This window comes from Camelus ferus, chromosome 13 (assembly GCF_009834535.1).
Source record: "Camelus ferus isolate YT-003-E chromosome 13, BCGSAC_Cfer_1.0, whole genome shotgun sequence".
In the NCBI taxonomy this organism is placed as follows: domain Eukaryota; kingdom Metazoa; phylum Chordata; class Mammalia; order Artiodactyla; family Camelidae; genus Camelus; species Camelus ferus.
This window is the reverse complement of record NC_045708.1, coordinates 53,151,756-53,170,315: the sequence shown is the minus strand read 5'-3', so window position 1 is coordinate 53,170,315 and position 18,560 is coordinate 53,151,756. Positions and strand designations below refer to the sequence as shown.

The following is an 18,560-nucleotide window of genomic DNA, read 5'->3' as shown; positions in this document are numbered from 1 at the left end:
ATTTGAAACAATCAAGCTTCCATTATTCTCTGATTGTTAGAGTGTAAGGAATTTAAGACAGCTCAGAATAAATTCTGAAGGCTAATTAATATGTCTGAATATAATGAATTCAGATATTAATTATAATTATCCATAATTAGTTGATTAATTTCCAGATAAAACTATAGCAGAAAATCTACGATGCAATTTAGAATATGATGTTCTTTTTAGAGATGAAAAAAGTGAGGTGTTCTCCAGTCTCTTCTCTCACTGTTTATTCAGGCGTTTCTTCCTTGACATATCTTTAGCTGTATCTCAAAATATTATTTCAGGCTGTTTGTCTTTTGACTTACTCTGGGCTCAGATGAAAGTATCACCAAACATAAAAATCAATGCCTCAAAGTCAAACACCATGCATACTAATAACAAATCTTTAATATGTTAAATCAAGTGACTATTATGTAGCAGAAGTATTAAGATTACTGATGATTATCACTTATTCTACTTTATATACATAAAATAACATAGACTTATGAATGTGGATTCCTAAGAAGCATTTACAAAGTACATACCAGGACATTGTACTGTATAAGAAATTATGGAGTTCTGTCACAATCATAAAAGCAGTTAAGGCCTTGCATTATATTTGGAGGTATGCGTCTGTCGTACCTCTAGATTGCAAGATCCTTTACAGAAGGAGGCCAGTTTTTTTTTGTTTGTATGTGTGTTTGTTTTTTAAACTATCTACAGTGTCTGAAAGAGTTACTGGAACATTAAAACCTATTGCATGAATGCATACATGAATGAATTAGAGTGAGGAGAGTTTTAGCAGGATAGAACGTTAGAAGAACTGAAATGCATACTTTTATATTCTGTATTTTAAAAGAACTGCATATGCTTTATGTCAAGTACAACATAGAGCCCAGATGTACACTAGGAGAGAGTTCCCATAATATATACACTCAAAAAATGGAGAAAACAAAATGCTGATAGAAAGTAGAATTTCCTTCCTTTTCCCATAGAAAAGGAAAAGTCTATTCCTCATTTAATCCTCCCTAGTTTACCAGTGGAAAGAAAGAAAAAGAAAGTCAACAAAAGGCAGCTCTACTGGCTGGGCCCTGATTACACGAACGAATGTTGCAGTATCTTGCAATTAGGAGATACAAGATTGTTGAATGGATGATAAATGGATGGATGAATGGATGGATGGATGGATGGATGGATGGATGGATGATTTCCAAGGCATATTAGTTTCATATTGCTGCCTTAACAAAGTATCACAAACATAATGGCTTAAAACAGCACAGAATTATTATAGTTCTGGGAATCAGAAGTCCAAAGTGAAGCTCGCTGGCCAAAATCAAAGTATTAGTAGAACTGCTGTCTTTTCTAGAAGCTCTAGGGGAAAGGTGTTTTCTTGCCTTTTCCAGCTTCTAGAGACTTACTATATTCCATCACTTATGTTCTTCCATCTTCAAAGCTAGCAATGGCCATTCAAGTATTTCTCATATTCCATCACTGTGACACTGACTCTTCTGCCTCACTTTTCCACGTGTAAGGAGCCCTGTGATCACCCCTATGTTTAAGGTCAGTTGATTAGCAATGATAATTCCGTCTGCCATCTTAATACCCTTTATCATGTAACATAATAAGTTCATAGATTCTGGGAATTAGGATGCAGACAACATTGAGAGGTCATTATTCTGCCTACCACATCAGGCAATCAAATAACTCCTTTTCTTGACATCTAATATTTTCCCTCAGAAACTACCATGCCTCCTTGGATTTTTCCAATATTCAGGTAATTGAGTTTTTGAGAATTTTTTTGAACATTGAATTACTTTAACAATTATTTGAACATTGAATTTTACATTAAATGTTAGTAATAATCTATTTCATTGTAGAAGAGGTAAAAATGTCTAATAAGAAGGTCATATTTATCAGCGTACCTTATTGCCAACATCATTATAATATTTTATGAGACAAATGAGCTGACATTATAAACACAAACACACACACACACACATACTCAAAAAAGAAGACTAAAAGATCTTAATGTAAGAGACAAATCCCAACTGGTTCCCTGGTCAATTAGAGAAAGAATCTATACAGGAAAGAGTAGGAAATGCTAGTAAATCTTGAAACAATTGGAGTTAATGATTGGTCTAACAAGTGATTAGTCTTTCAATAATACATGTAGGAAACCGTTCATTTGTTCTTAGACACAGGATACTGTAAAAGACAACAAGCACATGTTTGTCATTCTTCTAAGCAGGGGAATTTTAAGTTGACTTCAATTCTGAAATAACAAAAACAAACTGAAAAGGAAAAGACATGTTTTGATGGAAATTTTGCATTTAGGAGAATAGAGTAAAATTGCAAGGAAGGTAAGATCTCTAATTTCTGCTTTACTCAACCACTTTTGAATGTTGCCTTTACTGCCCCCTTGCTTCCTGTAGAACACCCATGTTCTCAGTTGATCCTCCTAGCCCAGAGCATCTCACTGTCCTAGGAATCCAGGACAAAGCCCGCAGTCTGAAATGAACAAATTGCAGCTAGTATTATTAGTAGGTCAGATGTTAAACCAGTGCATGCTGGTATGACAGCCTTAATGACAAATGACCTCTGCCTACTTAACCCTAAATCATTTCTTTCTAATGGTACAGATTTCAACGTTAACTATATGCACACTGAGAGAAATAGTTTTAGGTAGAAGAGCTTTTCTGTTAGCCTATAAATCAGTAATCCAGGGGTTCAGATCCCAGACCTCTGCCTGATCACCTGATCAGCTGTAGTAGTGGACTTTGCGTCTTTCTTCGATTGTAGACTGAATAGAGATTTTGAAGTGCAAATACACAAGGCTCTTTTGTGCTTGTTTGAAGATGGTAATAAACATAACTCATATTTCAAAGTGAGTCGCAATTTTAAAAAGTATTTCCAACAGACATCTACTTCTCAAAATAATCTTGTGATAAATGAATTATTTGTATCAACATTTTACAGGTAAAGAATTTGAAATTTAGGGAGGTTACATAATTTATCCAAGGACTCACAAACTCAGCAAATATTTTCTTTTTAAGGGATTTTTTCTGCATAAGGTTAAGGGTTTTACTTACAGTCTCATCCCGTTGTCACAACAAGCCAACAACCCAAATTCATCTGCTGATTGGCTGGCTCCTCGATAGTGGTCACAGATCTGAGCCATTATGGATGAAGAGGCCCTTAATTGGGCATTTTGTTTCTAATAATATGCCAGCTAGTTTTCTTCCTGAAGTATGCCAACTATGTTTTGTTCATCTCAACAAACAAACAAACAAAATAAATGCCATTCTTCAATATCATATCTTGTGTCTTAAGAGATTTTGAAGAGAGATGATTTTAGTGGTTTTCAAAAAACCACTGATTGGTTCATGGGTATAATGGGACTTTCTGCCTCTGATCATGCAGCCAGGCAATCAAAATCTCTTCAGTTCATGAACTGCCCATCACATTTGCTTGTTGATTTTATTGTATCACAGTGGTACCAATCAGTTCAGCAGGGGATCACAACTGACTGGCAACCTCACATGTGAGAATATGAGCCTGTGCCTTTCCTAATGACTCGATTGAAATTTTAAAAAAATCTCTGTGTGTGTGTATTTGTGAAAGATAGGCAAAGAGAGAGAGACAGAGACAGACGCATCTTATATACTCAGTTTACAATTGGTAATGGTAACTTGACTAGGACCACACCATGGCTAAATATATTTTATTAGAAGTTATTTCTGCTGCCATAGAAGTGCTGGTACATCTCACCAATTCTCATATGTCATTTATAGCACCTTTGGGGGCCTGTTTCTGGTTTTACCTTTTCTTCTACCACTGTCCTCAGCTTGAACCACCAGAGTCTCTTGATTTCAGAATTTCTATCAGATTTCAAAATGAGATTATACCCAGATAGCTAGATGGTTATCTTACTGCCAGCCATCTAGTGAGGACAGATCTTGCCTGTTCACTTTCCAGGGTAACGTCATCTCTCCTGAAATTCCTTAAGCTCAAGGATTCGTGTAGTTATCCATTCATTAAGGCATTCACTCATTCAGTGACCTTTATCAAGTATCCGTCATGAGCTACACACTGTGCTAAATAAAGTAATCATAATCTTACAAGAGAACACTAAAATATAATAGTGGAGACATGAATGTGTTCTAGCCTTTTCATCCTATTACGTTAGACAGCATGTGCATTTAGAAGTGAGGACATGTGCACCTGTAAGGAGCAGAGCACTCGGATAAACATCTTATGTTTTTTTTTGCTTTTGTGGCTTTTGAAGGCTTGCAGAGTTTATCTTCTGATTTCTCACTTCTGACTTTGACAGAGCAGAGCAAAGTATAAATAGACATTTTGTGTTATAATGTATTTAAAGATGACCTGGAATGTATACAAATCTCATTCTCCAAGCTAACAGATGTGTGCTTTTTAGGGCCAGAAGAATGCAGTCACTAGGTGGCACCTCTGTGCTGTAGTCTCTCCCAAAGACACACGTGGCCTTTCCACGTACTCATTTGTGGTGGAATTTTGTATCATTTTCTTCCATCATACAGTAATAGTCAGCAGAGTGTGATTTGCACTAACCCGTTGAACAAAGGTTGCTTCTATAGACTTAATGGCAACATATTGAAATTGTTGTCCGTACCCAGTGCCAATTGAAGAATGAAAAATGCAGCCTTGTTGCCTAGTTACTGAAGCACACCACACCACACCATCTACTTGCATTTAATGTTTCATTTGTTTGGGGTGGAGTGAAATAGGATGATCTACTTATACAATATGGTACCATGATCAGGGCACTGTTAGTATAGAAAAAACACCTGAAATCGGGTCCATTACTAGTTTAGGGTTTCAGACATGTTGCAACTCATTCAAGAATGTTGATGAATAAGTTGTGGCTCCTGTCCTCAAGGAACTCCCTTCTCTTAGGAATATAGACTCTATAAAATGGAGTGACTGGGCCAGAAGATCTTAAAGTTTGCTTCTAGCTCTTAAATTCTATCACTTTCCTGTAAAAAGGGCATAAAAGGTTTATGGATCTAAATCAGCTGTGAAATTGCTTTAGTGTTCCTTATGAGCTTAGTTAAATTGACTATTTCCCAGTCAGATGGGTACATAGCATTTTTTGTGAATATAGTTTATTCTGTAATATCTGCAATGAATCCAGGAATTTAGAATGAAGATGATTCAACTCAGACATAAATCCCTGGCCCAGGTCAGAGGCCCTGGAACTAAGCTCAAGGGAGAGAAAACAAGTCTAGAGATTCCCATATCATTAAGCTACTAATTAAAATTCCCAAGAGTGGCAAGTCATTGCTACCCCGTCCATCAATCTGGCCAATTACAGAAACCATGGGTCTTGTGCAAATGTAAAACTTTCCAGTGCGCTCATCTAATTACAGAGCAATGAACCTTTCAAAGCCTGCTACATTGGGATGGGATCACAGAAAACTCCTCATGGCAAATAAAAGCAGGGTACCTTGTACCTTCCTAAGGCAGATTTGAAATCACCTTCCCATTTTCTCCATCTGCTCTCCCTTGTCTCTGCTATGCCTGTAACACTAAAGGGGAGCTATGGATTCATTGATTTTACATACTTTTCACCAAGATTTTTTCATGGTAAGTAATGCACAGGAGCCAAAATTAAGTGCTACTTCAAGAACTTGAAAACATGTCTGCCTTCCAAGAGTAGGGAGCTAAGGCTTCAACATTACTCTGAACAAACAAATAAGAAAGGGCGATAGGCTTTTGACTGCCTTGTAAACTGTTTGTAGATCTTAATTTATCTAATTAAAGAATGTAGGGTGTGAATTCATCTCCTGCCAAGGGAATCACGGAGACAAAAGCCACTTATTGTTCCTGTAAGCCCTGTCCAGGAGAGATGTTTTTTGGCAGACAAATACACCTGGGTTTGCATAGCAGGGAGCAACGTATTCTTGGGGCTGAATCTGGTTTCAGGCTTAATGAGCAACGTTATGATAACTGGGATGGAAGTCAGCATGTCTTAGTGGACGGCATCGGGGTGAAGATCCAAACCCCAGTCGTTTACCATTTATTAAGCAATTACATAGTGGTGGACACTGTGCTAAATAATTTTAAATACATTATCTCAGTTACCCTTCATGACAACCCTAACAGTGGGTATTTTCATCCCAGTTTACAGAAGAAACTGAAGCTGACAGAGCAAATAAGTGGATGAGCCAGTGTGGTCAGGCTCTATCTGACTCCAGATCCCGTGATCTTAAAAGTGAAGCCATTTTCTCAGCCTAGATTCTCACCCATAATGTTAGGGCCCACAAATTCTAGGAGAATTTTGAAATTTTATCTTTCCCTTTTTTTAATGATAATTGTTAAAGTATCATTTTACCTGATAGAAAAAAAAAAAAAGACATTCCCTTTATAGTGAATAATAAGCAAGTTGTGAATACAGTACAGTTGTCACAAATAATACATTTTCATTTTTACTTTTGTCTAATAAAGCATTAAAAATTAAAAATACTTTTTGATTGGTATTCTTTATATTATGGGAGGAATGTTAAGAAATATTTTTACATTTGATATTCCAACAGAAAACATTTCATATCAGAAAAGATGTATTTTAATATGATTGACAGTAATTTTTAAAATTTAACATTTGATTCTACAGAAATATTTTCAGTTTGAGAAAAAATATTGGTTTGGGTTTGAGAATAAAGAACAATAATGGTACTTTAATTTAAAAAGCTATTATAAAGTTTCTCATGTATCACATTTTATAATTTACTTGCATCTAAAATTCCAGTAATTCTCACTTTTAAAGTATTCCCAATGAATTCACCTGTGTTTGCAGAATGTAATTATACTGCAGATACTAAACTATGAACCCTAAAATGGATGCACTCTTTGAGGTTTCTTTTTTCTAAAATCCTAACATAGAATTTGTCCAATTTAAGTTTGCATGTAAAGAAACAAAGATGTGCCTTTTTATGTGTTTATTGACACTACCAAGCTATTCGCATCCATGGTATTTAATATTGTCTCTGTGTGTCTTTGACTAATCATCTTGGTGCAAATACAAATGTTAATATTTTTGTGACCATAGGAGTATTAACAAAAGGGCACATCTCTCTTTGATTCAGCGTATCTCAATACGACCAGAGAAGTATTCTATATTAGAGGACTTATTTTGCAACATCCTGCCACTGATCTACGTAGAATCAATAAGTAAAAATGATGCTTCAACTCTGTGGAACTTCTGTGGAAGTCTATGGGCTCTTGGAAACTAAGCTCTTTCCATTTTATTTAGCTGAGCTTGTGATGAACAAATAAATGTAATACATGTGATGTGTAATAGTGAAACAAAGGCTTTTGAAGAAAGAGGTGCATTTATATACTTGACCACAAATACTAGTCTTGAAGCGTATTTTGAGACAAAATGGTTCTGTTAGCCAAATACTGGGAGACCCTGAGGACTCTTATCATTGTCTTGAAGACTCAAGTTTTACACTAAACACACTAGAGATTCTGAAAAACCCTGCATTAAGTAAACCTGGTATATTGTTTAATTCAGGATTTACTCACCTGACTTAAGTATGAAATGCTACTCCTTTTGTATCAACCAGCACCTAGCTTTGCATAGCATATTATGCTGAAGGTGCTGTGTGTTGCAGTTAAGGTGCCTGAAGAGCAGTCAGAATGCTTTGTCTTCGTTTTGTTCCCACTTCCAAGTCACACTCCTAAAGTTCTTTGTAGCCTGAATCTGCAAAGTCGTCAAGCCGATCCCAGAAGTCAGCCCTAGCCTTGGGAGCATTTTAACATTGTTTCAGGCCACGAGAGTTTTACTGACTAAATTATGCCTTAGGAGATATGTCATGGCCTGAGAGAATTAAGCGTACACTCAAAGTTACAACCTTCAGGCCGGAGTGTATCTTTCTTTTCCAAAGGACTTGGCTTCTGACCAAATAACCATAGGGCTTATCTAATTATCTATTCAAATTTACAAAAACCCTGAAGTTTAAATAGAATCACTGTATTTACTTCACTGTTGATTATTTCCATGTATTTTGCCTTCTGAAAGTGGGACAAATAAGTCAGTAGAACTTTTTACATGTGGGAACTTGCTTATTAATATTCAACTTTAATATATAAATAAGTAATTAATGTGCTTTATTCTAACAAAGGGTTTTTGTGTGGTTTACAATAGCTGTAATGAATGCTACTGAGGAAGATATATAAATGGTCCTTATATTTTTTCCTCCTTCTCATCTGTACTTATGCTTCGTGAAATTGTTTACTATTTCTATTTTTTATGAATATTGTCTTTTCACTCTCATGCTGCACATTTTGATATTTTTTTGACATATTACCAGGGAGTGGACATATTTGTATTGACACAGAATCATTGTTTTTTTTTAATTTGTGAAAAGCCCATAGAGGCCACCTGGATTGCATTTTATAGACAGATAAACTAAGGTTTCTCAAGACTAAATGGCTTGTCTAGAGTTGTGCAGATCTTAGAAGCAGAGTCAGGTGATAAAACCTAGGTTTATTATTTCTCAATTCAGGGCAATTCTGTTTGACAACCCGGAAAACTGATGGTTGACACTTTCAGCAATATCCCAGACGGTGGGATCGCTTAGACCTCAAATTACATGAACAATCATGTTGAAAATAGTTACTTCATAAAACGTTTAAAGTTTATTTTATTCATTGAATCATCGTTGTGTCACAAATGATATATTAATTTTAACAGAAATACTCCATCATTGTTTTAGGAGTAGAAATCAATAATGTATATGCTCCAAATGATTAAAAGCTTATGTCTTTATTGGAGAACAACCTATTATTAGGCCCCAGATAGAAATGTATATGTGTGTTCATGTGCTACGGCATGTGCATATAGAATAATATGTGGGCCAATAATAAATACGGAGAATCTGTTATTCATTCTTTGGTACCATTTGCATACTAATGCCAGTCTTACTGTGAAGTAAAACAAAATCTGTGATAATTTTAAAATACCACGTAAGATAGTTGCAATATAATGTTTCAAATCAGCGTACTTACTATTGTTTTTGCAAAGATTAAGTGCTGATATATCTTAAAGAAGAGTCTACTGCAGATGAGGGATAAGAACTTTGAGGACAAGAACTCTGATGTTTAGAAGTTCAGAAGGATTTGCAGAAGTGAAAAAAAAAAAATGAGACCTCTTTCTGGAACAGAGGTGAAGAAACTGACCAATTCCAAAAGGCAAGACATTGCCCTTCTCAAAAACTGCTTTCACTTTAGAAGTAAAACTAGGGTCCTGGGAGAGAGTTCAGACTAAGTCAAAATGAAGAAAATGATTACTGTCATCTTCTTCATTTAGGTTAATCTTATAAGTCACCAGTTTGGCCATATGTGACTTTTTACATTCTCAGTCTGACCTGACCCTGATAGGTGGGGCTAGAACTTTCTCAAACTAAGATATCGTTGACAATAATACATATAAGACAATTATAGCCATATTAATCTATGACATGGGGAGTAAAACTGTAATCACAGATCATTTTCTTGAAATCTATTTACAGACAGAGAAGAAAATATACAACTGATTTTTTTAGTGTTATGTATGATTTTTTGGTTCATGAAAATTTCTCTCATTTGTTAACAGATTGTTTTGAGTTATATTTCTAAAGTTGAAATTTAAGTCAACAAGCAGAATCACATTATTTGGCAGTTCAAATAAGCTCAGTGTTGGAAACAGGTTTTGGTTAAATAGTTAATGGCCCAATCATGGATCTGGCATTCATTACAGCGTAAATATTTTGATTCAGGTGTTTCAATATAATGCGGTGTGCACTTTGTCTTGTGGCTGAGCCTTTTCTCTATCACTGGTAGACTGATTGCTCTAGATTAGAGATGACCGAGGGGTCTCATTCTGCATGCAGGCTCGTGTTGATTGGTTGTGACTGTCTAGAGCACAGGTTGGGAAGGTTGTCATGGCTCTGTCAGGGTCAAGAGGAAATGATGATGTGATAATGGCATCAATATTCCTATCCCCACTAGAATGTAAGTACCATGAAGGCAAGGACCTTGTCTTCTTTGTTTTCTGTTGCATCTTGAGTGGCTATCATAGTGCCCAGTGTGTATGTGTATGTATGTATACACACATATATGTACTTTTATTGTATGAAGGGATAAAGGAGAATAACAGCCCACATGGTATATCTCTGCCTCCTCTGCACTAGGGGGTTTATACTTCCAAGGTCTGTAAGTCACAATTTCTACATATCTGTTGAAATATGATGATCAAGTCTATTTTTCAAAATAACTTTTTGAATATAAAAATTTCAAATGGTGAGTTATACAAGGGAAGAGGCATTGCAAACCCAGTCAATTCCAACAAAATGTTTGATTTTGACAAGACCATTCTGTTGTGCACCTAAGGAAAGTTTATTTTGCTACATAGAAGACAATAAACTCTTGCTGAAAACTACCATTACTATTGAAAATGAGAGAGAGAGGAAATAAAAGAGACTTGAATCCTGAGGTGTCCTCAAGGCCTTTGTGTTTATCTTGTTGCCTCAGAAGTCAGTAGTCAGCAAAGGGTTTTTCACTGATAGTGAATGGATTTGCCTTTGAAGCGACTTTGGATAGAGCTGGCTCCATCCGAAAGATGAAAGCCAAGAGACCTGGCATGCAGCTGGGTAGCGGGCTCCCCTACAACCGTCTCCACTGAATATTCTCCCTGTAGTGGAGTAATGATCTACAGGTCCCCTATGATTAAGGCAAATAATCTTATGAGTGGTCATGAGTATGCACTTTGATTGGGTTTGGCAGATTGCATAATCAACTGCAAATTAGCTTTTGGAAATGACTGGCTATATCCAGTGGGCAGAAGAAGTGGAAGCAGGGGGATCTGGCAGACAGCAGGTACCCACAACAGCTGTGTGAGTTACATTCCCATCACTTACTGATGAAGAGAGCCAAGCCTGGACCTTTCGTAGCTGTGCTTTTCATTGCCGATATTTGGAGGGACGGCAGGAGTTTGCCGAATACTCAAGCAAGCTACCTTCAGGACAGCAGCAAGGCAGAGGGACAGTGTCCCGCTTATGTCAGTACACCTCTTGGAGCATGCTATGCACATCCTTTTTCTTTGTACCCAGCAGAAAAGCACAACATCTGTTCTCCTAATAATTGGATACCAGCTTCGTCTGATGAAAGGATATTAATTTTCACTTCATAGATTAATAGACCTTGGGAAGTCAACTAGTCCATCATGCTGTCTTACTGCAGGGTACTTCCTAACCTGGAAGGCAGTGTCTGAGTGAGAGATGAAGGCATGCTTTACACCGTTGTGGTTTCGAATGAGACAAACTACATCGTAACACATGCAGAGAATTAAAGCTAAACCATCCCAAGGAAATGGGATCCTAGATGACCCCTAGTATCAGCTGCTAGAGCAGTCCCTGTTTTTCTGTTTGTTCATTTTATTAGACAGGCCCAGGCTCCGACTTACAGAAATTATATTCATTTCAATAATTATTAATGAGCTCATGAGAGTTTTTACTACTGTGCTAGGAACCATGGGGGCTGTTAGCTCATAAGTTTTAATTCAGCATACATCTGTTTCTGTAATGTAAAAAGATATGAGATGGTACTCATCTCATGTAGCCTCCTATTCTGAATGGAAATCATATGATTTAACATCCTATACTGAATGAAACAGATATTAACAAATGGAAAAGAAAGTTTTACTCATAGAAAACATTAGTGTTAGGTTTTATTTTATCTGAGATGTTTTGTTTGATCTCTCTGTCTTCATCTTTCCCTCTGATGCATGTATTTACATCTGTATAGTTTACAGTTACATTTTTTTTCATTTTTTTTTCTATTTAGCGTCTTAAAGAGGTAAAGATGATACATTCAAAACAAAACAAAACATAAGTTCTCAAACTACCAAAATTTAGAGAAACAACAAACCAATTCTACTCTGGGGAATTAGCTACCTTGATTACTTGAAAGTAATTTATTCATCTGATCTCATAAGAGATTAAAAACCCCTCAGTTTCAGAAAGGTTCTCAAATTGTCTTGAGAAAAGCATATTTGGGGAAAAAAAATTTAACTATGAAATAAGAGAAGTTTTTTTCTGTTGAAAAGAGAAATACATATTTCAAACCATTCTCCAGGTGACCCCTTATATTTCCATATATATTTATAATACATATATGGTATTATTTCAGAAAACTGTTTGAATACAGAATATCATATAGATAATGTTGTTTGCTGAAAAAGCAGTGTCTCTTTACCCAAGGACAGCAGCACCTGCCAGTCTGATCAGTACTTACCCGCCCAGAATACAGCCCAGCACGTGAACTGCTGGCTAGTATCCCTTCAACTAAACATGCATTTCTTAATGGAAATTTCAACATTAATAAGCTTTTCTCCCAATTCTTTCTAGCATATTGGCGTCAGACAGTGTTACTGAAACTGGACACGCTATTCCTTGCTCACCTGATTGATAGAAGCTAATGCCTCAAACGGAAACCAGATGGAGCACATCAAAATAGAATGCCTTATTTTGACTGATCAATTTTCCAGGATTGAGGGCGGACGGTAGCAAAGTTTCAGGTGGTTTAACTGCCTATGAAGGGCCCTGGTGGAATGTGAAGGCTTCTTATAAAGGAGGGGTTTATGCATTTATTCTGTTGATGGGTTATCATAGGACTCTAGCAGGTAAATAATGAATTCTTGCCTTGTTACTGGTCTCCTCACATCTCCCCAGCTCTGCCAGGATCTACAGTTTTCTTTGAAAGAATAAGCAGATAATCAAACATTCTGTTTTTACAGAATTGTCCCAATTTAGGGTCCTTCAGGACCCTCCAGGATGCCTATTTGAGAAGTTTCTCTTTCTGAAAATCATTATCTTGGGATAAAAAAAAAAAAAAAAAAAAAGAATAGAGTCTGTCACAATCCCAGCCCAAGGAAATGTGAATCCTGGTCCCCTTACTGTTCTCAGAGAAGTAAAAATAAAGCCAGGAAAGCAAGCTGTATTATACAAAGGAAGGATGTCCAACTTCTGACCAATAAATGCCTTCCTTCTTCCCATCCCTTCTTTCACCACCCGCTGCTGTATTCAAACCCAGAATCAATCCATCACCATCTCTGATTTCAGGACTTCGCTAGTTTCCATGGACATCTTCCCCAAACTAGCTGCAGATGCCAGTAGAGCCCACTTCTTCTCCTTTAATTCCTCCTTTCCTTCTGGTTCCGTGTGCCCTATTTCCGTGTTGGTCTACTTGTGTGTTGCTCGTGACTGTTCTTTCTGTCTATTTTGGAGTATATGACATCACATAGGGTTATCCCTTCCTGTTAAGCTGGGCAGAAGCCCCACCTTAACCACTGGCATCTTATATGTGAAAAGGAAAAAGTTATCCTTAAGGAGCGAACTACCAGTCATAGGCAGTGAGCATATAGCTAGTCTCCCACAGCTGAAATTACAAGATGCGGGAAAGGCAGAGATAGATTCCCAAAGCCTGAAGCCTCTGGAATAATTTTCTGTTGGAAAACAAAACGTTGGAACAGTTATCAGGTGCCTTCCTCAAATATTCACCCTTGGAGAGTTGATGGCACATCGTCAGTGCCTGGCATGTGCTCAGTAAGTGTTGACAGAACTACCGAACTATTTCTTTAATGCAACGGCTCTTTAGGAAAATGCTAACACTGTCTTGCCAGTATCGCTGATGTTTTCTCTTTCTTCCACTTCTACCTAGCATCGTACAGATCATCTTTCCTTCCCTTCTTTTACTTCTCCCTCATTTCAGAAGTTACCAGATTACTAAATTTTCATGGTTACCAAAATCCAAACCTTTGCCTATAATGTCTGCTTATTACCTACCAGTAATGACATATGTCTGTGACAGGTTTTCTGATACTCACTATAAATACTATAGATATTTAGGGGAGGAGAGTGTAGGTGAGGGAGACAGTGCTTAGAGGATGCCTCAAGAAGTAAGTGGGTCTGTGCAATGAGTTCCGCCAGCCGTACAGTTGGAGGGAGCAGTCCCTGTGAGACTGCCCTCACTTCAGGCAGAAGCCATCCCTTTGTGGGTCCCCAGGACCACCTTCACTTCAAACCGTCTGGCCACAGATACAGGGGTCCCCATGATCATTGCTGGGTTTCATAATCCACTAGAAGGACTCAAGGACTCAAGCACTCGTTGAAAGCTATTACCCTCACAGTTATTACAGAGAGAAGACACAGGTGATCAGCCAAAGAAGAAATGAGTAGGGCAGAGTCTCTCCCTGTCGAGTCACAGATGGTATTACCGCCTTCTGGCCACAGCGTGCGAGGATACACACAGAGTATCGCCAACAAGGGAAACTGACTCAGTCAAGCCTTTGGTGTCCAGCGTTTCTGTTCGGGCTCAGTCACATCCTGCCCTGCCCGTGCGTCTGCCTTTCAGCCTCCAGCCGCTCACAAAGGTCAGGCTGTGTTCAGTCATCTGTGTTTCCAGAGGTCAGAGCTGATGCAGAATGGCCTCAGAGCCCCAGTCATACATCAGGTTATTGGACAGACTGTCTGCTGGCAGCCTAAGCTCCCAGGCAAACCCAGACACTCCTATCAGACAGGACCTTCCAGGGGCCTAGAGATCTCCTCCCAGGAGCCCAGGTCAAAGTCTAGACTTCTTTCTGGTTGAGTCCAGATTCCGTACTGCATAGTCTGACACAGAATTTTAAAGGAAAGAGAAGATTAAGATAGCTGGAGAGGAGTAAGTCATTTCAAACGAAGGGATAAAGATAACGAGGGGTTTGGAAGTGTAAGTGAATGAATGAAAGAGAATACTCACGGGAGGATTCCAGTTCAGCTGAAGCAGGAGATGCTTTAGAGGAAACTGAGGATGAAAAAGTTGGGCTACAACATGGACACAGATTCTGAATGTCCTTAAAAGTCAAGTAAAGTTCAGGAGTTGTACTTAGAAGCAATAATAATTGGAAATATTTAAGGTTCTTGAATTTGTGGGATGAGTAAAATGATGAAAACTCTGCAGAAAGAAATCCCAGACTATTCCCTCCATTTCCAGACCCCACATTTTAAATAATGAAAACAATTATCAAGTACTAACAGGAGAGCAATCAAAACGCTGAGGCCTAGAATTTACATCAGGCCCAAGTAAGGGAACAGTGCATATTTATAAACTTTTCAAAAACAGAACTTAAAGAGACAAAACAGCTTTCTTCAAAGGCCTGATGGAACTTCATATTTCAGAAAAGCAAAACTAGGATTGAGGGCGAGAAATATAAAGCAAAAAATGTATAGACCTAGCAAAAGAAAAACATGTTTTGTCAACTAAAATAGTTTCTAAATTCAATGAGAAATTTGTTGAGGAATTATGTTTCCATCAGTAAGTATTCAGGTAATGGATGGCTATTCACCTAGATTTCCAAATTAATTTGTAGAGATTTTTGCATTGGAGGGCAATGTCTCTTCCTACTTTAAATTTCTGTGGTTCTTTGAAATACACAGGATAATCTAGGTGAGGGAAGGCCTGGATCCAAAGACATCTGCTAGGAAACTGCAGGAATGTAGGTATAAAGTGATCCAGTTTTGGACTAGGGAGGTGGTAATGACCACAGAAACTGCTGGTAGAGACGGTCATCACAATGGAGAACAATTTTGGAGGAAATATGGTGAATTCTTTCTTAAACGTGGTGAGACAGTTTACATTTAGTCTCCAGTGGGAGGCCAGTGACTTCTATTTTCATTGTTTAAAGATTTCTGTTATAGCATTTATCACAGAACGTCTTATATTAGAACTACTTAAGTATCTGTCTCTTAAACTTGACTTCAGGATTCTTCAAAACAGGGTCAACGTTTTATATATATTTTTTAGTTTTACCAAACCAGTTTTGTGTCTTGCACATTTCCAGTAAACATTTTGGTGTTAAATTATTTAAATATAAAAACTCTAAGTGCATATAGAGGAAAAAAAAGTTAGCAGAGGGTACTGACTGTTTGGAGAAGAGAGGGGAAAATTGGTGATTTAGGAGTCAAGGAGTTAGAGAAACAGGAGAAAGTTAAGGGTCCTGTGCTGTCATGGATACTTGAAAGTAAGCGTTTCAAGAACAAAGGCCTGGCTGAGTATGAGGTCTTGATAATGAGGATGGAGCAAAGGCTTTGTGTTTTTTTTCAGTAAAGATTTAATTGATAATTTTCAAGGGGTACTGGCACTACTGTAAATGGTTTAGAACTTTTCATGAGAAGGAAAATGTCCCCTGTGCCTCAGGGACACTTACAGAGGCAGACAGGTTCCCTCTCTCCTGCGTCGTCTCTACCTTTCTGCCTCATCTGAAACTTTTCCTTACATTTCAGTTTGTATTTTCTCCCAGCCTAATGAAAAGAGCCTTCAAGAGACAAGTTTCTCTCTTTTAGAATGCTGATAAGAAAAAAGAAAAGCCAATAAGCACATTCTTTTGTTTTGTTTTGTTTTATATTTTACACATGTGATGGCTGTCCTGTTTTTCCGTTTTGAAACCACAGCCCTTTGGGAGTGAGGGAAGGTTTGCTAGTGTGTGGTGCGTCTAGGCTAGAAATGCGGAGGGGCTGACCTTTGCCATGAAAGGGTTGAATGACATTCACACTAGGGCAGAGGGTGAGAAAAAACACTCTCCTATGAGTTCATGTTTTTATTTCAAGAGAAAAGGGTCAAGCCCTGAGGTAGTCACTAGAGGTTCTGAAAAGTGCCTTTTCCTGTCTTTTCCCCCACATCATACCACTTACATTATGTCCATTATTTCCTTCTGGTTACCCTCTATCATTATCATCCTTAGCCCAAGTGAATATGGATTTCTTAATGTTTCCTCCAGTGTGTAACACCCAGATCACGTTAGCCTCCTCGCAGTCACAGTTTATTTTGTAAATACTACTTGAACACTTGCTATGAGCCAGTCATTGTGCTGAGCTCTTCTGTAAAATACTTGCTATGCATATTAGTCAAGGTGCTTGGGGCCACACATAAAAGAAAATGCCAAGTCATTAAACAGTAAGGAAACATTATTTCACATAACAAGAAAGCAGCTCCAGAGTTAGTTAATTCAGTGATTCAAGGAGTCAGCTCTTTCCATGAACAGTTCCTTAAACAGTAAGGAAACATTATTTCACATAACAAGAAAGCAGCTCCAGAGTTAGTTAATTCATTGATTCAAGGAGTCAGCTCTTTCCATGAACTCAGCTCTGTGTTGGGCTAACGGCCCTTAACATCACGGGTTCACTGCTGCAGTTCCAGGCTTTCCATGCAGACACATCCATGTCCAAAGGAAGAAAAGGAGCTATTTCTCCTTCTGTGTTTCTTCTCATTAGTGAGGAAACAGCCCCCCAAATCCCATGGCAACCTTCCCTTCACACATCATTGCTAGGATGTGACTCTTCATTGCCAAAGCGTGGTCACAAGTCCCTTCCTAAACCAGTCACACACAAGGAGAACGACGTTGCCTAGACTGGTGTCGACTGGCGGGAGTTTACTCTTGAGTCACAGGACTCTGGCAGCAAGGAAGAATACATTATGTATCTGTAAGTGTTGTTTTAGAAGGTAAAACAGATCAATGAAAAGCTGGGGAAACAATGCTCATTTAGGTTACATCGTGTGAAGAATGTCATTGGCCATGCACATTGTATCCCATTGTCGTAAACACTATTGGATTAAGAATAATTCAGCTTCCGTTGGGTTGGTAACAAATATATATGAGTTCTAAATTTGCATTTCAAAACTGAAGCAAATATATAATAGCCACTGTCACCTTGGTATAAACAAAAAGAACCTAGTCCTACAAAAGAATAATTTAGGAAATACTACTTCTCTATTTAAGAACAAGAAATTCGAGAGTATTTGCAGTGGGCATCGCATTGACATTTCCAAAGTCACTTTATAATGTAAAGAACAATAAACAGCATGCATCTATTCACACTCTGAGCCATGCATTTAAATTTTGAGCGGGTTACATAGCTTTGTACCTAAGTGATAGTGTGATTCAGTGTAAATCACAGGTTAACATTTTTGCTTTACTTGAGGGGTGAGGGGCTAATCTCTCTCTCCAGCAACTGCAATCATTTCAGTTTTATCCCATTTTTGTGCCAAGATATGATGAATTGAAAGCAATATAGCAGACTCTCCTCCTTTACAACTGTATGGCCTTTTGTTTTCCATCCTTCGTACTTTCAAGCAACTCAAATTGGCTTTAATGGAAGCTTCCTGGGTATACTCTAGGGAAATAAAACCAGTTAGACAAATGTGGGCTTAGCGAGACAGCTCTGTTTAAGCAGAAAAGCAGCTTTTACTAGGGTTTTGCATTCTGAAAGGTCTGATTTAAATCATGGCTTCACTATTTATTAACTTTGTGACCTTGGATTAGTAACACAATCTTTCTGTGTCTTAGTTTCATCTTTTATAGAATAGAAAAATTAGTACTCTATTGATCAGTGTTCTGTATAGGTAACAACAGAAACAAACTATGAAGAATTTAAATAAGAAATAATTTATTGAAAAGATACCTTACGAGCTAACAACGTCAACAAAAGGCTGGGAACTCAGCA

At 37.7% G+C, this 18,560-nt stretch overlaps 1 protein-coding gene across 3 annotated transcripts in view; it reads left to right on the top strand.

Moving 5' to 3' along the window:
• Nucleotides 1-18,560, top strand: part of NEGR1 (neuronal growth regulator 1) — a 779,356-nt gene that overhangs the window by 679,724 nt on the left and 81,072 nt on the right. Inside the window, exon 7 of one of the 3 annotated variants that reach the window (XM_032494569.1) lies at nt 12,432-13,888. The exons of the other annotated variants lie outside the window; for them this stretch is intronic. Within the exon in view, the coding sequence (XP_032350460.1) occupies nt 12,432-12,502 (71 nt within the window). The 3' untranslated portion in view covers nt 12,503-13,888. Of the gene's footprint in view, nt 1-12,431; nt 13,889-18,560 lie in introns of those variants that run through there. 3 annotated transcript variants of the gene reach the window in all.